The sequence below is a fragment of the Papio anubis genome, chromosome 11 (genome assembly GCF_008728515.1).
Source record: "Papio anubis isolate 15944 chromosome 11, Panubis1.0, whole genome shotgun sequence".
NCBI lineage: Eukaryota > Metazoa > Chordata > Mammalia > Primates > Cercopithecidae > Papio > Papio anubis.
The window spans coordinates 62,436,343-62,458,727 of record NC_044986.1 but is presented as its reverse complement, the minus strand read 5'-3'; the positions used below and the strand labels follow the sequence as shown (position 1 = coordinate 62,458,727).

The 22,385-nt window shown below is 36.8% G+C and overlaps 1 protein-coding gene across 9 annotated transcripts in view; it reads left to right on the top strand.

The window, feature by feature from the left end:
- Window positions 1-22,385, top strand: part of CTNNA3 (catenin alpha 3) — a 1,832,183-nt gene that overhangs the window by 1,460,385 nt on the left and 349,413 nt on the right. For all 9 annotated transcript variants that reach the window (XM_009214841.4, XM_009214844.4, XM_009214842.4 and 6 more), the window contains one exon: window positions 5,624-5,775. In XM_009214841.4, coding sequence (XP_009213105.3) covers window positions 5,624-5,775 — 152 coding nt within the window. The remainder of the gene's footprint in view (window positions 1-5,623; window positions 5,776-22,385) is intronic.

Sequence of the window (22,385 nt, the reverse complement as noted above, 5' to 3'; positions counted from 1 at the left end):
GTCTGAATGGGTACTACCTAGGTTTTCCTCTGGGATTTTTTATGGTGTGGGTCTAACATTGAGTCTCAATCCATCTTGAATTAATTTTTTGTATGGTGAGAAGGATGGATTTCAGCTTTTCTACTTATGGCTAGCCAATTTTCCCTTTTCATTTATTAAATAGGAATCCTTTCCCCATTTCTTGTTTTCTCTCAGGTTTGTCAAAGATCATGTATTTCTGGAAGGAAGTCAATATTGAAGTATTCTGAGACGCTCTGTTCTATTCCATTAGTCCTATATCTCTGTTTTAAATACCAATACTGCAATTACTATAACTGCCAATAGTATAGTTTGAAATCGAAACCTCAACTTTCCTTCTTTGACTTGATTTTCTTAGAATCTTGGGCTCTTTTTGGTTCCCATATGAACTTTTTAAAAAGCAGTTTTCCAATTCTGGCCCAGAAGAAACTCATTGGTAGCAATGGGGATGGCATTGAATCTATAAATTACCTTGAGCGAGTATGGCCATTTTTCGATATTGATTCTTCCTATCCATGAGCATGGTATATTCTTCCATTTGTTTGTGTCCTCTTTTTATTTCACTGAGCAATGGTTTTGTAGTTGCTTATGAAGAGGTCCTTTACATCCCCTTGTCGAAGTTGGATTCCTAGGTATTTTATTCTCTTTGAAGCAATTGTGAATGGGATTTCATTCCTGATTTGGCTCTGTGTTTGTCTGTTACTGGTGTATAAGAATGTTTGTGATTTTGCACATTAATTTTTGTATCCTGAGACTTTGCTGAAGTTGCTTATCAGCAAGGAGATTTTGGGCTGAGACAATGGGTTTCAAATATACAATCATGTCATCTGCAAGAGGAACAGTTGTCTTCTTTCCTAACTGAATACCCTTGATTTCTTTCTCTTGCCTGGTGCTTTGTAGAACTTCCAACACTATGTTGAATAGGAGTGGTGAAGGCATCCCTGTCTTGTGCCAGTTTCAAAGGAAGTTTTCCAGTTTTGCCCATTCAGTATGATGTGGGTTTGTCATAAATAGCTCTTATTATTTTGAAAGTCACGTTCCATCAATGCGAATTTATTGGCGTTTTAGCATGAAGAGCTGTTGAATTTTGTCCAAGCTTTCTGCATCTATTGAGATAATCATGCGGTTCTTGTCTTTGGTTCTGTTTATATGCTGGATTATGTTTATTGATTTCGCGAATGTTGAACCAGCCTTGCATCCCCAGGATGAAACCCACTTGATCATGGTGGACTAAGCTTTTTGATGTGTTGCTGAATCCGGTTTACATTATTGTGAGAGGATTTACATCGATGTTCATCAGAGATATTGATCTAAATTCTCTTTTTTATTTATTAATGTCTCTGCTAGGCTTTGGTATCAGGATGATGTTGGCCTCATAAAATGGGATTAGGAGGATTTCCCTCTTTTTCTATTGATGTAGAATAGTTTCAGAAGGAATGGGTACCAGCTCACTCCTTGTACCTGCGGTAAAGAACAACTGTGAATCCATCTGGTCCTGGACTTTTTTGGTTGGTAGGCTATTAGTGTGCCTCGTTTCAGAGCCTGCTATTGAGGGTCTATTCAGGGATTCAACTTCTTCCTGGTTTAGTCTTGGAAGAGTGTAAGTGTCGAGGAAATTATCTATTTCTTCTAGATTTTCCAGTTTATTTAGTAGAGGTGTTTATAGTATTCTCTGGTAGTAGTTTGTGTTTCTGTCAGAGATTACGTTAGGTGATATCCCCTTTATCATTTTTTATTGCATCTATTTGATTCTTCTCTCTTCTTTATTAGTCTTTCTAGCGGTCTGTCAATTTTGTTGATCTTTTCAAAAACCAACTCCTGGATTCATTGATTTTTTTGGAGGGTTTTCACAATGTCTCTATCTCCTTCAGTTCTGCTCTGATCTTAGTTATTTCTTGCATTCTGCTAGCTTTGAATGTGTTTGCTCTTGCTTCTCTAGTTCTTTTAATTGTGATGTTAGGGTGTCAATTTTAGATCTTTCCTGCTTTCTCTTATGGGCATTTAGTGCTATAAATTTCCCTCTACACTTCTTTAAATGTGTCCCAGAGATTCTGGTATGTTGTATCTTTGTTCTCATTGGTTTCCAAAGAACATCTTTATTTCTGCCTTCATTTCATTATGTACTCAGTAGTCATTCAGAGCAGGTTGTTCAGTTTCCATGTAATTTAGGCAGTTTTTGATTGAGTTCTTAGTCCTGAGTTCTGGATTTGATTGCACTGTGGTCTGAGAGACAGTTTGTATAATTTCTGTTCTTTTACATTTTGCTGAGGAGTGCTTTACTTCCAATTATGTGGTCAATTTGGAGTAAGTCAGTGTGGTGCTGAAAGAATGTATATTCTGTTGATTTGGGGTGGAGAGTTCCTATAGCTGTCTATTAGGTCTGCTTGCTGCAGAGATGAGTTCAATTCCCTGGATATCATGTTAACTTTCTATCTTGTTGATCTGTCTAATGTTGACGGTGGAGTGTTGAAGTCTCCCATTATTGTGTATGGGAGTCTAAAGTCTCTTTGTAAGAATCTCCTAAGGACTTGCTTTATGAATCTGGGTGCTCCTGTATTAGCGTGCATATATATTTAGGATAGTTAGCTCTTCCTGTTGGAATTAGTCGCACATTATGTAATGGCCTTCTTTGTCTCTTTTGATCTTTGATGGTTTTAAAGTCTGTTTTATCAGAGACCCCAGTATTGCAACCCCTGCTTTTTTTGTTTTCCATTTGCTTGGTAGATCTTCCTCCATCACTTTATTTTGAGCTATGTATGTCTCTAATTGTGAGATGGAATTATATGAATACAACGAACTGATGAGTCTTGACTCTTTATCAGTTTGCCAGTCTGTGTCTTTTAATTAGACATTTAGCCCATTTACATTTAAAGTTAAGATTGTTATGTGTGCAGACAGTCCTGCCATTATGATATTAACTGAAGTTTATTTTGCTCGTTAGTTGATGGGTTTCTTCCCTAGCCTCGATGAATGCTTTACATTTTGGCATGTTTTGCAATGGCTGGTACCGGTTGTTCCTTTTCCATGTTTAGTGCTTCCTTCAGGGTCTCTTGTAAGAGCCAGGCCTAGTGGTGACAGAATCTAAGCATTTGCTTATCTGTAAAGGATTTTATTTCTCCTTCATATGTAGAGCTTGTTTGGCTGGATATGAAATTCTGGGTTGAAAATTCTTTTCTTTAAGAATGTTGAATATTAGCCCCCACTCTCATCTGGCTTTGTAGAGTTTCTGCCGAGAGATCTGCTGTTAGTCTGATGGGCTTCCTTTGTGGGTAGCCGGGGCCTTTCTCTCTGGCTGCCCTTAAGATTTTTCCTTCATTCAACTTTGAGGTGAATCTGACAATTATGTGTCTTGGAGTTGCTCTTCTCAGGAGTATCTTTGTGGTGTTCTCTGTATTTCCGGGATTTGAATGTTGGCTGCCCTACTGGCTTAGGAAGTTCTCTGGATGATATCCTGAAGAGTGTTTTTCCAACTTGGTTGTTTCCCTCCCTTTCAGGCGCCCCAGTATCAGGCGTAGGTTGGTCTTTTTTACATAATCCCCATACTTCTTGTAGGCTTTTGTTCATTTCTTTTCTTCCTTTTCTTTTGGTTTCTCTTTTTGCTTCATTTCTTTCATTTGATCCTCAATCACTGATACTCTTTCTTCCAGTTGTCGAGTTGGTTACTGAAGCTTGTGCATTTGTCACGTATTTCTCGTGTCATGGTTTTCATCTCTTTCATTCGTTTATGACCTTCTCTGCATTATTACTCTAATACATCAATTGCACTTTTTTCAAGATTTTAGTTTCTTTGCGCTGGGTCGCGTAATTCCTCCTTCAGCTCTGAAGTTTGATGGACTGAAGCCACTTCTTCTCTCATCTCGTCAAAGTCATTTCCGTCCAGCTTTGATCGTTGCTGGCAATGAGCTGCGGCTCCTTTGCGGGGAGATGTGCTCTTGTTTGAATTTCCAGCTTTTTCTGCCCTGCTTTTCCCCATCTTTGTGATTTTGTCTGCCTCTGGTCTTTGATGATGGTGGCGTACTGATGGGGTTTTGGTATGAGTGTCCTTCTGTTTTGATAGTTTTCCTTCTAACAGTCAGGACCCTCAGCTGTGGAGTCTGGAGGTGCCTGAGTCCACTCCAGACCCTGTTGCCTGGAGTGTCAGCAGCAGAGGCTGCAGAAGATAGAATATTTCCTGAACAGCAGGTGTACCTGTCTGATTCTTGCTTTGGAAGCTTCCTCTCGGTGCTCCACCTGTGAGGAACAGCTGGGGGTGTCCAGACTGCCCCTAGTGGGGGATGTCTCCCAGTTAGGCTACTCATGGGTCAGGGACCCATTGGGCAAGCAGTCTGTCGTTCTCAGATCCTCCAGCCTCCCATGTTGGGAGATCCACCTTTCTCTTCAAAGCTGTCGGAACCAGAGTGGTTTGCATCTGCAGAGTTTCTGCTTTCGTTTGTTGGTGCCCTGTCCCCAGAGGTGGAGTCTACAGAGACAGGCAGGTTTCAGCCAGGCTGCTGTAGGCTCCACCCAGTTCGAGCTTCTAGCAGCTTTGTTTTACCTACCATAGCCTCAGCAATGGCGGGCGCCCTCCCCAGCCTGGCTGCTGCCTTTGCCGGTAGATCACAGACTGCTGTGCTGGCAGCAGTAGGGAGCCTCGTGGGCGTGGGACCCTCCCAGCCAGGTGTGGGATATAATCTCCTGGTGTGTGCCTGTTTGCTTAGCGCCGTATTGGGTGGGAGTTACCCGATTTTCCAGGTGTTGTGTGTCTCAGTTCCCCTGGCTGGGAAAAGATTCCCTTCCCCCTTGCGCTTCCCAGGTGAGGCGATGCCTGCGCCCTGCTTCAGCTCACAAGCTGGGTCGGGCTGCAGCTTGGCTGACCAGCACCCGTCGTCCGGCACTCCCCCAGTGATATGAACCCAGTACCTCAGTTGAAAATGCAGAAATCACCGGTCTTCTGTGTCGCTCGCTCTGGGAGTTGGAGACTGGATCTGTTCCTATTTGGCCATCTTGCTCCGCCCCCTCCTGTTTTGTGATTTTAAAGATAGTTTACATATGAGAATGCCAATTCCTTTTCACAATTTTTTTTATTATAGAGAAAACATCTTACTAAAAGGAAGTTTACAATATTTTTATTATTTATATAAGATATAATTACTGCTTTTAACTAAATTTTCTTCTGTTTAGCAACTCAGTTGCTTTCTTTCTTTAAATATCTTTGTGTTTACAATTCCAACTGTTTTACACACCAATTCCTTTCTGTAATTTTTTGTGGTTTATATTGAATAGGATGAGAAATGATTGTATGGTCCCAAGGTTTTATAAAAACAAAAATGACATAAAGGAGAAAGATAATCTTTTAAAACATTTCTATAAAAATGCCTTTCTCTCCAGAAGCCTGGAGTTTACAAAAAAAAAAAAAAAATGCCTTTAATTGTCTTTGATTCCTTTTACTTTTCAGAGATTCAAGATAATCCTGCTAAAATTTGTGTATCTCTATATTTAAAAAATACAAATAAAGATCTATTAATCAAATATTTGTTTAAAACCAAATTCTATAATTCCTGGAAAATACTGTAGAAATCCAAAAATACAAAGAGGACAATCTTCTCTTTATTCTTTATTTTAACAGTAATTCCTGAATTTGTAACACAAGTGAATGTTGCCTTGGAAGCCTTAAGCAAAAACTCGTTGAATGTGTTGGATGATAATCAATTTGTGGACATCTCAAAGAAGATCTATGATACAATTCATGATATCAGATGTTCAGTCATGATGATTCGGGTAAGTTTGCTTTTCCTTCCATTGAATTATTGCAATGCTCTTCACCATCTGGAATGCCTGAGATGACTGCAAGAAATGCTTTATTTCTATGCTGTAGTGTCAATGCTGAAATCTATTAAAACTTTAGAAGTTCATATGTATCCCCAAAGTCAGATCTACTGTCACAAACAACACTTTTACTTATGTATGTGGTTATAACTTACGCGAATGAGTGCATTTTACTGCTGCGTGTGCAGAAAAGATAGGATTTGTTGGGTGCAGGATTTGTTGAGGTGTCTCTTAGCATGATCAGAAGGCAAAGAAAAATACATACAGTAATTTGCTTTTTATTTTTCTTGAACAAAAAGGAAAGAATCTTTCTTATCTCTGTAGTGGAATTGATAGTAAAATGTGTTAAAACAAGGTATTTTATGGCCAAACCCTCTCATCCTAGATCATAAAATCACAGAGTGCTCTGCAAGAAATCTCACTTGGAGTTGCCAGCAACAACAAACACTTCAATGGTCCCAGTCTGGGAGTTGTCTGTTAGGGGACACATATTCCACCTTCCCAGGCATGAGAGCACCATTTGTTGTGGGCACACTGTATGTACAGAAACTGGGATTGTTTTCCCTCAAGTATTAATGTAAAGTGTTCTTTTAAATGTTACCAAAAAATGCACATTCTTTGGAAAATGCCTATGTAAAGATATGGAGATACCTTAAGTGGATTCACCTGAAGACAGACTCTGAAGTAAGGATTTGTGTTATCAGTAATCTATTTAGGAGAAAATGAGACAAAGTGAGGCAAAGAGGGAAAGAAAACCAAGAAGATGAAACTGTGAGTCACTGCAGGCAACTGGGCCTTGGGGCTTGATCCTGCTGGTGAACTCTGGGTAGTACTGCAGAATACACCTCAGCACTCCAGAATTCTCTTACCTGATGTGAACGCACTGAAGATTTAGCCACCTATTCATCCTGGGTGAAAAGCTACCCTCAGAGGTGTCACCTGAGCCTCATGTTCAGGACCAATCAAACTTTTGTGGCCAAAGAATTCTCAGGCAGGGTAGCAGGTGTTTGCTGTAGGAAGATTCAGTGGGACTGGTGAATATAATTTTTAAGTATGAATATAATTCAATTTTTAAGCCTCTGGACTTAACTGTTAGTAAGATTGTAAGATGGAAATAGAAGTGCTGAGAATATATGAGTGGAGCATCAATAGTATTAATATCTGATAGGCCTGAACATCACAGGCTGTACTGAAGAGTTCATAAGTCATTTGTGGACTTTGTAAAGAAAAGGGCCAACAAATATTAGGGAGTCTGGCAGGGCAGAAGGATGCTGTGGAAGAGCTTGTAAGAGAAAGTCTAAAAGTGTCAAGACAGAGAATCTAGTACATTGAGACTTGGGAAAACCTGAAAGTAAACCAATTACCATATCAAAGAGAAACCTCAGGATAAATACTTGTGAGCAGCCTACAAGTATTTCTAAGTGATTAGAAAATTTCGCCCTGTACCAATGACTATGTCTGAGCAGCAAGAACCTTTACTAATTTTCTTGCTGTAAAATTTGTATGCCTTACCTCTGTGGATTAGTGGACTAGTAATAACCCAAAGCTGGGAGCTAGGTGAATCCAGTAAAGAGACATTAAAAGTGTAAAGAAGGGGCCGGGCGCGGTCGCTCAAGCCTGTAATCCCAGCACTTTGGGAGGCCGAGACGGGCGGATCACGAGCTCAGGAGATCGAGACCATCCTGGCTAACACAATGAAACCCCGTCTCTACTAAAAAATACAAAAAACTAGCCGGGCGAGGTGGCGGGCGCCTGTAGTCCCACCTACTCGGGAGGCTGAGGCAGGAGAATGGCGAGAACCCGGGAGGCGGAGCTTGCAGTGAGCTGAGATCCGGCCACTGCACTCCAGCCTGGGTGACAGAGCGAGACTCGGCCTCAAAAAAAAAAAAAAAAAAAAAAAGTGTAAAGAAGGCACATGACCTTCAGGATATAGTCTTGCCAAAGTGAAACCTCTCCATTTTCGCTATCCCTGAGTGGATATTTGAGAATATAAACCAGTGAGATAGTATAGGGGAACCAGGGTAGGGAATGCATTTTTTTATCTTACTAAAGTTATATAGGGATGAAAAAAAAATCTTACAGCTTCTCCCAGTTAGATGGTCCAGTATTTTTAAATTTCCTCATTATCAAGATAGCTTACTTAAAGCTAATCAAATTATCTTGCCTTTTTTTTTTCACATATTCCTCATATATAGTGGTACTCTGTAGGGTAGGAGAACAATTTATTGTAATTATTAATAGCCTTTGAGAGCAATAATTTTCTCCCATAGTCATCTCTTTTTCAAGATAAATACTTCCATTTCTGTTAACTTTTTCTCATAGGAATAATTTAGTACTTTGTTTTCTTCACTAGTCCTTATTTAATTTTCAACAAACTTCTCAAATGAGACTATCAGAAATACATTCTAATTAGTGTCCGTCCAATGTCAAGTAAATATAGCCAACTGCTATTAGCCTGCATTTTTTTCCTTTTAAACATTATATTTATTGAATAGAGGTTGACTTCCTTTTCCTTTTTTAAATCTTTTTGCCTATGTATGCATTCTTTACTTTGATTTGTTCTGTTCTTGGTCTTAAGTCCTAATCCTGTTAAACTGTGTATGATTCTTCATATGATTTATCAGATTGTTTTCTGGTTTGGTTCTTGAACATATCAAGTTAACATCAATTAGAAACATGAATTGTAGAGTCTTAGTTTCTTCAACTAAATAACTAATAAAATCGTTAAATTATATTGGCCCTTTATCTGATGGTAATCCCTGCTAGAGAGATTCAGTTAAGAGCATTAGCTTTAAGAGCCTTTAGAATCTGATGTTCCATGCAACTGAGAACATGTCTCTAAGTATATGGTTTGAAAGAGTGTTTTCTGAGTTTTAAGGCAGATACATTATTTCTTTAAGTACACTTTATGGTCAAAAAGATAAAGCAAATAAAATCAGAGCTGCTGTACTTGAAACCAGGGAGGAGCACCCAGAGGCTCATGATCTCTATCTCTAAACCCCCAATTCCCTAAGCTGCCTCTAGGGGAACCTCTATACAACTTCTACAGGGATTCCTTGGAAAATGATCCATAAACTTATGAACTTAATAGCTAACTGGGTTATAGGATAAAAATAAATTCTCACTTAGGTGCAAGTAAATGAAAATATATCCCTTTTTTTTTTCTTAAAGACTATCCCTTTTTCACAGAAGAGAATAAACTTGATCCTGTATAATCTTCTTTTAACAAGGTCGAATTTAATGCTGGCCAATATTCTGGCCTTAGAACTGCAAAGTATTTGATCCTTTCTTCAAGGTATCTAAAAAGTGTCAACATTAAAGCAATAAATGTATAATTAAACAAGCTCAGGGAGGGATAAGCTATGGTATTGAGGATATTTGTGAGTGTATTATAATCCCATTTTATGTCTGAATTTTTATGAATACTCTTCAGTGCCTTTGAAACAATAAAATACTAACTCAAGATCAGAAATTGGAATTTTATAGGGTTTTATAAAAATATGATTATGTCTTTACTATTTGTTTGGATCAATACTTACACTAACAGTTGTTTAAAATTCTAAGATAAATACTGTGACATTTACTATTGCTATTTCCATTGGATTCAGTGTGTAGACAAGTGAGGTTATAAACTATCATACCTAGCAAACTCATAGAATAAGCAGTATTACATATTTTGATCTGTTTGGTATTTAATATATATATGTAAATTGTACAACTATTAAGCGTTCATAATATAATGGTTAAAACTAAAGCAACAAACAAATCTTACTTAGCATCAATTTCCTCCTTTGTAAGATAGACATGGTATTAAACCTACTTCTAAAGATAATGCTTAATAAATAGTAGGCTATAACAAGAAGATAGCTACTACTACTATTATTACCACATAGAGTTAGTACTTACTAGACCTACTGAAACTACTTAATATTTTTGTATATCTTGATGAACATCAACTGCATAAGCATGCTTGTAGAACAACATAAAGGGCAAAACCCTAAATCAAGAAATCTCAAAAAAAAAAAAAAAAAAAAAAGAAATCTCTTCATTTATAAAGCAATGTTTATATAAGAGGATACTTATGCTTATTAACATCAGGTATCTAAATTATAGACTGTTTAATGCAAATTATGCTTTTGAACCCATATTAGTTTAAGGTAGTATTATAATTCTGCACATAATTTTTATAGACCCCTTAAAACATGAATGAGAACTGAACTTTCAATGTTCATCTTTTTTTGGTAAAAGACATTTAACCACAAATGGAGGACATTTTAAAAGAGTACATGATTGAATTGAGAGAGAGGGTAGTGCGAGTGGCCCGCAGTGAAGTATCCTCACAAAAAGAAACAAGATTCAGGCAAAATTATTCCTATAATGGGTATTCAGAATGTAGATTCCATATGTTTTGTTTGTGGATTTTCATATGTGCCTTATCAAAAGCACTTCGAAGATATAGTGATACTTTCCAAAGCCAAGTGTGTAGATTTTCAGGTCCATAACTCAAGTTTGCATTTTCTGTGTTAGTTTTCTAACTGTATCAGGGAATAGAAACATATTTTGCATATCTGACTTGATGAAGGTTAATTTTTGAGGAAACAAAGAAAAATAAGATAAATGTACATGACCCAGTTTACATTAACTGTTTTTACATGAATCATTTACATGGCTTCTATAATTGGGACACAGTCCAAAATATAATATCAGCTTATATAACCAGACAATCTTTGGTTCTGATTCTATTGCACCTACAGGAATGAATAGATTTATGGCTTTTACTGGAACTAAATATAACTTTCTCAATTGAGATTACTTGCAGTGTCACAACTTCTGTAAATTTATTTCATTTTCTTCCATAACTTTTTTTTTTCTTCGTGGCCTTATAGACATCTTTTCTTTATGTGTCTTCCAGGCTGAGCTTCTGTCTGTTTGAAGTTTCATACTCAAAGTACTAAAGGGAAAGACTTTTACAATTTCAGTTAGTCACTAACCAATGTAGAATGTTATCTCATCCAATTACAATTCTCTGGAATTAAGTTTGGAAATGGACAAATAATGAAACAATATTGTGTAAAATCAGAAGACTTGAGTTCAAGTCTCAGTTCTACATGTTACTGTTTATATTTTTACTTTAGATGATGTCATCAGTTTCTTCCCTGCAGAGGAAAATGGAAGAATACTACTGAATTTCTACTTTTAAGTATCACTGTATGTAAAAGTAAAGGACTAACCAGTGTTTCCTGAGATGATGAAAAAAATGAGACTGTCCTTGCTTCAAATGCAAATTAGGGCCAAGTGCAGTGGCTCACGCCTGTTAGGGAAGCCAAGGTGGGTGGATTGCCTGAGCTCAGGAGTTTGAGAAAAACCTGGCCAACATGGTGACACCTCATATCTAATAAAATACAAAAAATTATCCAGGCATGGTGGTACGCACCTGTAGTCCTAGTAACTCAGGAGGTTGAGGCAGGAAAATTGCTTGAACCTGGGAGGCAGAGGTTGCAGTGAGCTGAGATCACGCCACTGCGCTCCAGCTTGAGTGACAGAGGAAGACTCCATCTCCAAAAAGAAGGAAAAAAAATGCAAATTAAATAAGACATGGACAATAGAGAAATACAATGATACAATGAAATTCAAAATATGTATTTCAATGTAGTAGCAAGTAACAATTGGAAAATATTATTTTTAAAGTAGAATATATCACAGCATCCAAAATTATAATATAAATGGTAATAATTTTAACAATGCAAATATAATATCTATACTCTGAAAATTATGATACAATATTTAAAAAACTAAAAACCCCTAAATATCTTAAGGGATTGATCATATTCCTGAAGTTGGAAACTCAATATTAAGATGTCAGTTATCCCCAGATTGACTTACAGATTGATTTATCACTGTCTCAAATTCTCAGCAGACTCTTTTATGAAAACTGATCATTTGAGGTGGTTACATGGGAGTATACGTTTACCAAAACTCATCAAACTGCATTTAAAGTTGTATGTAAATTAGATATTAATAAAGTTCATTAAAAAATAATCAACTCCATAGCCAACACCTCAGAAAATGCTAATTTTAAATGGATAAAGTCATACCAAACTACAAATTAGGGCTAATTAGAAAAACTTACATGGACTATTGAAATGCTGATATCTCAAATATTATAAAATTAATAATACCTTTCTACTTTATAACTGTTTGCCAAATATTTCTAATGTATGGGAGTTTTCTTTCATTTTTTATTTCTCATATTTGTGAATCATTGCTTACTATTTTAGATCAAGAGTTGGCAAATTTTGGCCTTTGGGCCACATTTGATCCACCATATGTTTTGTATGACCTGCATCCTAAGGATGGTTTTCATATTTTTAAATGGTTGAAAAAATTAAAAAGCAGAATATGATATTTTGACTTATGAAAATGGTATAAAATTCTAATTTTAGTGTCCATAAAATCATACTGAAACGTGTCTCAGCCATTGGTTTATATCTAGGACTCTTTGTGCTACAATGGCAAGGTTGAGTAGTTATGAGGAGACTATAATGGCTCACAAAGCTTAAAATATTTCCTACCTGACCCTTTACAGGAAAAGTTTACTAAACCTTGCCTTAGAGATTTTTGTTTAGCCTTTACAAATATCCTGCCTGGCTATTCCAAGAATCCACTCACCTTTTTATCAGTTTTCCTTTATACATCCAATCATCCCAAATATTTAAATATTAGAATTGTCTTTCTTTCGAGGTTCCTGGAGTTACACACCCCCTAGAATGACTTCTGCTAACCCTTTCTATTCACAGTCTAGGGTCCTAGGCTGTACTCTTCACTGTCCTCTACTCTTCTTTTCACCCTGATGGCTTGCCATTCACCCAGGTACTCTTTTTCTCACCCTTTCTTTTCTAGATCAAACTGTTGTTTTTTTGTTTTAATTTCCAAATTTTATATTCATGCCCTGATGCTTTTCAGATAAAGTTGTTTAATTGCCAGAAACCACCCTTCTCCAGGGCTGCAAGGAAGTTTTTACATTCCTTTTGATATTTTTGCATTATGTGTTCAGCACGTAAAATTAAATTTGAGCCTCGCCTTTGATTATTGTACATTTTGAAATTCAATTTTTAAGGCTTATAGAATGTTGAAATTCATCAACTGTATTCTCTCATGTCATTTTTTTCCTTTCTTTTTTAGTTTCATGTTATAGAGCAGTAGACTTCCCCTTATTCATGGCTTTGATTTTCACAGTTTCAATTATCTGTGGTCAACCACAGTCTGATAATATTAAATGAAAAATTCCAGAGTTAAACAATTTATAAGTTTTAAATCGTGCACTCTTCTGAGTGGTGTGATGAAATCTCATGCTGTTCCATTCTGTCCTGCCTGGGATGTAAATCATCCCTTTGTCCAAAAGATCCATGTTGTCTATGCTCCCCTCCCATTAGTCACATAGTATTGCAGTTCTTGTTTTCAAGTAACCCTTATTTTACTTAATGATGACCCCAAAGTGCACATAGTGATGCAGGCAATTCTGATATGCCAAAGAAGCTGTAAAGTGCTTCCTTTAAGTGAAAAGGTGAAAGTTCTTGACTTAATAAGGAAAGAAAAATAATCATATGCCAAGGTTGCTAAGATCTACAGTAAGAATGACTCTTCTACCTGTAGGGTTGTAAAGAAGGGAAAAGAAACTAGTATTAGTTTTGCTGTCACTCTTCAGACTCAAAAGTCACAGCCACAGCGTGTGATAAGTGCTTAGTTAAGATGGAAAAGGTGTTAAATTTGTGGGTGGAAAACAGAAATGGAAATGTGTTCGGATTGATGACAATCAGATTCGGTACTATCTGAGGTTTCTGGCATTCAGTGGAGATATTAAAACATAACCCCTGTGGATAAGAGGGGTGGGGCAGTGTAGTATTAATTGTGTCTAAAGATTATTGGGATTAGAAATGAGTTTACATAAAATAAGTATATGCTAAGTGAGTTTAAAGTATAGTGACAGGACGAATATATATATATATATGTGTGTGTGTGTGTGTGTGTGTGTATATATATATGGCTTAGCTTGCACAGGACAGTATTGGATTATACCGCCTTTTACTTTTAAGTGTCCAATTTGGAGGATAAATTGGTAAGCTCACTAGTTTCTGGGTCCTGACGGTACTGCTTGAGGCCCTGTGGTGCATCATCTCCACCCACAGGGCGACAGTTCCCGGTGCTTGGCACTAATGATCATAGTTCCCTGTCAAGCCAGTTTTTCTAACCCCAGGGAACATTTTCTCTCCATAGTCCTAATGGCTATCAAATGTGCGCTTCTCCCCTCATGCTTTTCTGGTACTTTGTTGACTGTGGAGAATTTATTCAGGCACCATTTCCAATTTATTTAATGTACAAAGAATTCATAGCTTTTCATTTTTCACTGTTAGGCAGATTTCCTAAACTCATCTAAGTCACTCTACTCTTCAACCTCACAGGAGTCTTCATATGGAATGCCAGTTAAAACACTTTGTCCTTTCTGGAAGTAATATGACTCTTTTCTAGTGTCAGGACCAGTGTGTAAAGAAACCACCTACCAGAGGGATTCCTAAGGACACTTCGTAAAAGGCCAATAACAAAGTAACCTTAGTTTTATATGCAAATTTAAATTAAACCTTAGTGGAAGGAAATCTGTAACAGGACTCTTACTGTTTCTTCTGAAAACAGAGTGTAAGGTAGAGAAACCTTGGAACGCCTGCTGGCACTGGTCAGCAAGAAGTCTTATGCTCTCAGCACATTTAATGGCCCTCCTCTTGTGTATCCCATTTGAAGTAATTTTTGACTAAGGGAGCAGAGGTGACTAGAGTAAGAAAAAGATATTCAGGAAACGTATTAAGCTATAAAAGCAGTGCTAGTTAGTGATCTCAGTTGCTCATGCTGAGAGAAAGATGTTCAGCTTGAAGTCGTTCTGGAAAGTGCTCTTTCACCAAAGGGTCAACACCACTGGACTGGCAGGAGAGTCCATGGTCCAACAGGACTTTGATGCAGTCTAGTCCGCCACTCTGAGAGCTCTACACAAGTGCAGCTCAGAGCTTTTGACTCAAAGTAGCTGAATTTAAGGAGCCAAGCATCTTCCTTTGAAAACACCTTCAGGTGTTCAGGGGAAATGGCTACCATTGTGAACAGAAGAGTGATATGGGGAAGACGGTTACTTGCAGAACCTTAAGAGCTTTTGGTTTGCTTTGTGTTAAGTGAATTATTAAATTTCATATTAATTATTATAAACTTGTATAAGCAATGAAATAAGTTAGATTTGTATTAAGTATTCAATTTAAAGTTTTATTATTTTGGTACAAAAGCTTGTTTTTATCCTAAAAACTCTTAAGGCATGCTAACCTCTTACTTCAAACGTAAAGTTTCTCTGCATATCTACATTTCAAAAACAACTTTTGGAGAGTTGAATCAGCCTTTTAGTGAAAATAATATGGGAAATACAACTTATAAAATGATGAATTTTAGAAAACAGACTTTGATGTAGCTAATAGAGGGAGGGAGACTGGGAATTTTATAACTCCAGTATCTGTAAAGTAACTAATGGAGTTTCAAAGGGAAAAATATTCTGGAGTCTGATAGCAAAAGTTCTCTGAGTGAATAGAGGTGCTTGAGGTCATATACTGGTAGGAGAAGTCACAGGAAGAGATTCAGGGTCTTCAGGCACCTGAATGCCTAAAGAACATTTGCTTTTACCGTAGGAGAATAAAACGGCTCCATGTTTTTATACCATGGGAGCCTTTAGACTCCACAGACTTCTTTTTGTTGATGTAACAGTTGTAAACACATAAATCCCAAGAATCACTTTCTGGTCAATTTGTTAAAGAGTACTCATCCTACTACTGCTCTTCTCTGCTCCCTGAGATTCAGACATACTGGCCTCCTGGCTATTCCCACAGTTCCTCAGACAGGCCAATGCTTCTGGCATCTGTCCACCTACTGTCCTCTCTAACTGTGATGCTTTCTTCCAAGACTCTGCACAGGAGGCCTCTTCAGGTCTGCTTCATCTTTGCCTTATCCAACATCCTACATAGATCCTATATAGAGCCACATCTAAAAATAGCATCTCCCACCTCAGCTACTCTTTATCTTCTTACTCAAGTTTATACTTGCATAGTGTTTGTCATGACCATTGACATATTACATATTTATTCACTTATTTATCTATTTTCTTTCTTCCCCCAAAAGAACGTAGGCTATATGAAATAAGGAAGATTCAGACCTTTAAAACAAAATCTGTCTGGGTGCAGTGGCTTATACCCATAATCCCAGCACTTTGGAAGGCTGAGGCAGGGGGAATGCTTGAGCTCAGGAATTTGAGACAAGCCTGGGCAACATGGTAAAATCCCTGTCTCTGTGGAAAAAAAAAAAAAAAAAAAAACCAAAAACAAACAAAGAAAGAAAACAAACCACCACCACCAACAAAAAAAACAGAAAAATTAGCCAGGCATGGTGGTGCCGCCTATACTCCCAGCTGCTTGTGGGGCTGAGGCAGGAGGATGGCTTGACCCTGGGGGGTCGAGGCTACAGTTTCTGCCACTGCACTCCAGTCTGGGTGACAAAGTGAGACCCTGCCCCCCACCCACAAAAAATGTTATAGTGTTTTGCAATTAAATAAAGTGGTTGATTTGGTTTCCAAATTTGACATTTGTTCAAAATGTAATCACTAGACCCCAAGGAATTAAGGACAAGAACATGTGATGTTACTTTGTTAAATTTTATACTACAAAAATGAAGGACAGTAGAAACTACCTTGAGATACATTTTCACAAAGAATTAAATTGTCTTGATCTCTTATTTAAGATGGTTTTAAGAGTCCCAAGGATGTGTACTAAGCATTGTATTTTGTGGCCACTTAATGTAATTATGAATGTGCAGTACATGTCTGTTTGATGCTATTTGTCTTCGTAGAAGCTTCTGTAAAGTTGGATCCATGTGGTTGTTTTAAAAGTTCTTCATTTCACTTAGTTAAGGTGACAAGATTACTCTTTAAAGATGATGACAATTGTAGAACGGCCCTGATGAGACTTTTTGAGTGTATGTATTAGCTGTTGGGTTGTGGAAGAAAAAAAGACTCTATCCTAAGGATAGAGTTTGTGGAATGTGCTGGAGTGTATTTTATACGCATTATCCCCTATTATCGGTCCCTTGGTGTTATAAGCTCTAAAAAGTCACAAAGTTATCTATAAATTTAATGATTAAAGTGTGTTTTATACTGTCTTAAATTGCAATGTTTGGAACAGAAATCAGAAATTTAATTAAAGTCATAAAATATAGAAAAATTCCATAACAAAAATTATTTGTAACCTTAAAAATGGCTGTAAAACACATTTTAACAATTCCATAGTAGTCTGTTTACTAAAAAATATAAAATTAAAATAAAACCATGGATTTTTATATATCTTCTATTGTCTCTAAAATTAATGGTTTGGGATTAAATTTATGGTTCCCATTTACCAAAAACATTGACAATGCATGTACAAATGGTGAATCTCTTCCAGTGGATTTTGCTTATTTAACTCTTAGAGTACAAACTTATTTTAGGTTTGCCTCTGTCTTTAAGGAAATTCCCATTCTTTGGAATATCTTTGTAACCCTATGTAAGTCATGTAGTCTTTTAACTTCAGATTTGCATTTGTAAAATGGGGATAACAAAGGTACCTACGTAAGATGGTTCATCAGAGTTTAAAAGGGTTAATGTATGCAAAGCATTTAGTAAAATTTCTAGGGCATTGTAACTGCTTAGTGAGTATTAGTTTTTGTAGTAATTAGAATAACAAATACTATTTGCTGTAATACAAACCCCAGATCTCAGTAGCTTATTGCAATGATGGTTTATTTATCAACCTTACTTTAGTCTGTTGCCAGCCTGTTTTCCTGAATAGGTCTCTACAAGGTAGTGACTCAATGACTCAGAATCTTTCAATCTTTTGATTTTGCCATCTGTATAAGCTGGCCACCGTGTCACTGCAGAAATGGGAGAGAGGGTAGATAACCGAATAGGAAGTTTGGTGGCCAGACCTCAATGTGATATACTTTCTTCTACATCTCATTAGACAAAATCCATCAAAAGGACCTGAATAAACTGCAAAGGAGCTGATGAATGCCTTCTTCCTCTGTGCCTAAGAAGAAATAGGACTGATGAATACATGAACATTCCTTGTCATACTCTTTGTTCCAGTTATTATTGCTGCATAACAAATTACTCCACACATAGTGGTATAAAACAACCATCAATGTATCATGCTCTCACATTCTATGGGGCAGGAATTTAGAGAGGGCACAAACTTCTTCTTGTACATGTCTGACATCTGGACTAAGGAATAGAAGACTGAGGAAGGCTACATTTACCACCTTTTGGGACTTGGCTTTCTCAAAGCATGGCAGCCTCTGGATAGTTGGGCTTTTTGTGTGACATTTCATGGATCCAAGAATAAGTGTTACAGGTAACAAAGCACACGCCATATTGCCTTTTCTATCCTAACTTTAGAAATCGTAGAGTGTCACTTCTGTCATAGTCTTGGTTACAAGCAAGTTAAAAGCCTCCAAGATTCACAGGAGAGGAGACATGAACCCCATCTTTCAATGGAAAAAGTGTAAAGGTCAAAAGGAGCATGTGAGATGATAAATAATATTGTACCCATCTTTAGAAAATACAAAGTGGCCCACTTCTGTCACCCTGCTCTTATTATCATAGTCATCATCATCATCATTATCATCATCATCATCATCATTTTTAACAATAACAGTTATTTTTAACTGATTAATTACGTGACCGTAAGTCAATTTAAATAGTCTTTTGTTGATTAATTAGTAAAATAAACCATAAAACAATGTGAAGAGTCTTAAATCCCTTCAGGTAATCATTTGTTTAATGACAGGTAAAGATTTAGAAGGTATAATGAGTTAAATATTTTAGTGAATAGAATATTAAATTGCCATATTTTAATATCTTTTATAAATAGATCTGCTGCCAATTTAAGATATTAAGCTATACATAATCTTTTTGACACCCTTTTCTTAAAAAATCCCTTTGAAATAATAATAGCTAGAAAGTATAAAACAGAATAAAAGTCTTGAGGAGGGTATGTGGAATGTGAGATTATCATGAACATGGGAAACATAAAATGAAGAAGACATCATATTAAGAAGTAATTTTCTGTCCTGTACAGGATACAGTCAATCACTTGAAAAATGGTTAAGTATTTTCTATCTTTTAATCACTGTGCTAGGTTTTAGGAATGCAAACATTGGTGAATCATGATCTTTGCTCTCAAGTAACTGGCATTCTCATAGAATAAAGAAGTACATAAGCAAATGACAGTAATACATTGTGATAAGTAATATAATGGAAGCACATGGAACCGTTTTTTTTTTTTTTTTTAATATAGAGGCCTTAAATTCTGCCATGGAGAAAATTATGCAAAGATGTAGCCATTTGTTGACTTTCCAGTTGGGCTTTGATGAATGAGTCAGAGTTGGGTAGTTGGAATTATGGCTTAACACATTTGCAAGGATACAGATGTAAAGGCAGGAGAGAGGACTACAATTAGGTGAAGGGTACCTGGACCCCAGTGTACAGGTGGAGGACGAGTAAAGATGTAAGCAGAGTTCAAATTTTTAAGAGTCTTCATGCATGCCAAAGAAACATGACCTTGCTAAATGGTAAGAGGAACAGAATTACTAGGCTTGGTATAGAGTGTTAAAAATTCATCCTGTATGGTTGGGGTGGCAGCATAGTCATCCCTTTTACTTCCTCAGTCACCTGCCTTAATCTGTCTAATATTTAAAAATTGAGATTATTTTAGCAAGACAGAAGAGATAAGAAGTAATTGAGTAGACAACAATCTCTTACAATATATTTACTATTAAAGGAGGATAGAAATTTTAATCAAATACTAATTATACCATTTATGGCTCACTAAATGTACTGATGGAATGTAATTTTCAGGGATTTCTCTTTCTCAGGATATGGAACCTCTCCAAAAGTGGCTTCAGAAGAGTGATACAGATAATACTAATAATGATAATAACAATAATAATAGCAAAAAAGTGAGGCTTGTATTTGGAACAAGCATTTTTGTATTTGCAATGAGCTGAAGCCAAGCATATGTCAAAAGCATTTCTAACCACTTAAAATCTCAGAGGAGATTTAGGAAATCAGACTGGCAGTCAGGCATGTTCACCACGAGAGCAGCCACGGTGAAGGGACTGAAGTGCTGTCTCACCAGTTTCAGGGACTCATTGAGTCTGTTCCAGGGTATAACATGTCTCTGATTACAGAAGATGTTGGTGTTAAATTGACAGAAGTAATTGCTAATCAAAATGCAAGTGGGAGATGTAAATGCAAAAACATATGAACTCACCAATTAATGCACAGAGAATCATTTTCTCCTTCAAATGCCTTATTTATTAAATCTGAAGCCTTACATGTTGGCTTCAAAAGAATCACATCAATCAGAGAAGGCTGAAACCAGTGTCTTAGGCTGTGGTGAGCACAGGATTAGAAATCAGAAGACCTTGATCCTGGTCTCAGCTACATGCTATAGTAGCTCTGGAGTCCTGGGTTTCTCCCTTTGATGCATTATTACATGGTGTTCTAATATATAATAACACTTTCCTTGCTTATGGCACATTTTTAGGGCCCGTTCCTTCTTTCCTTCTTTCCTTCCTTCTTTCCTCCCTCTCTTCCTCTCCCCACGCCACTCCCTTCCTCTCTCTCTTTTCCCTTCCCTCCCTCCCTCTTTCCCTCCCTCCATCTCTCCCTCCTTCCTTCTTCTTCTTTTATCCACTTACTGTCTTTTGTTGTTTTATTTTGTTGTTTTATTGAGTACCTACTACGTGCCAATAAATCTTTCAAATGCTTAGCCATATGGAAATAGATAGGACAGATAAGATTTCCATTTTCATGGAGTTTACATTTTTGTGGAAAGAGACAAGAAGTAAAGAAAGATATGGATAAGGTAGTTATGATGAGTGAAAGGAAGGAAGTAGAATGATATGATGAAAAGAAAATTGGCCTAAGAGATACATCACTTTCAGTCAAAGTAGTCTCTTCTACTCTGAGGAGATCGAATTTTATTTAGTTAATAAGAATAAGAGTGTGGCAGCAATTTTAAAACACTGAAGGAATGTTTCAGCCAGAGAAGAGTAATTGCAAAGATGCTAAAATTTGGAAATGCTTGGTATAGCTAAAGAACAGGAAGGAGGCACTGTTTTTAAACATTACTGAATTGAAGAGTAGAGTGATAAGAGTTTAGAAAGGAAGACAAACAATAAGTTATTTTGACCTTTTCATACATGCTAAGCTGTTTGAATTTTGTTCCAAAGCATTGATAACTATTGAAATAGCTTTAACAGGGGAGTGGCATGATCCAATTTGCATTTTAATAAGTTCCCTCTTGATTTTCTTGAACGTTGACTTTCCAAAAGACCTCCAAAAGTGTGTTAATCAAGCAAAACTACAATTAAGACTTAGTGCAATAAAGGAGAACACCACTTTGAAGTGAGTTACCTACATCCATGTAGCTAATTAATTGCAAAGCTGGGATTAGAATTCAGGTCTCCTGACTCCAAATTCAGTGTACTTTTGGTGTTTTCACAACTAAGTAACTATAATAGGTTTGTTGCCCAATGTGTGGATAATTCTAGGTGGGGAAATTAGAGAAGCATTTTAAAGCCTGTGCTGAGTGATTTAAAAGTGCATCTTGCAAGAGAAAGAACTGGTTGGACTGTGGTGATAAGTAGATTTGGATGAGTGGACAAAATGAATCGAAGGCTTGGTAGTAAATTTCAATGAGCTTATTAGTCTTGATAGTTGGTCAGTTTAACTGTTTCAGTTTTCTCTTCCAGGAGCAGATATTTCCTGGAAAAAGCAGCTAAGCATTGTTTTTGCTTGCTCTTAGTATTATTAACACAAGAACAGGAAGGTCTGCCCAGTCCCTGTCCCTGTGGGACAGAGGATTATGTCGTTTTCAGTTCTCACCAATCCATAGGAAGTATGTTATTGGAAATGGAGGATGGGCAAGAATAGATGTGAGCATACCAGATATGAGTCTGCTGTCCTTTTCCAGGCAATAGATAATGTTGCCTGAGACTAGAGCTGCACTGTCTGATATAGGAGTTACATGTGGCTTTTGAGCACTTGAACTTTGGCGATGTGAAAGGAGATGTGCCATGGAAATGTATGACACACAGCAAATTTTGAAAATTTATCAAGAAAAAATGATATAAAATATCTTATATATATTTATATCTTACATGTCAAATTAATGTCAATAATATATTTTAGCTAAACATATCCAAAATATTATCACTTTGACTTATACAAATTATTTTAATGTGACTACTAACTGTGAAAGTTAAAAATTACATATGTTGCTTGCATTATATTTATATTATTAATGCGCTAGAGAGTTGACAGAAGAGGTAGACAAATTCAAAACTTACTTTGGAGGTAAAATTGACTGAAATTGCTGGGAATGAATGTGGGATTGAAGGAAATTGGGAAACAAATGTGGCATTGTGTGTATGTGAAAGTAACTTATGGA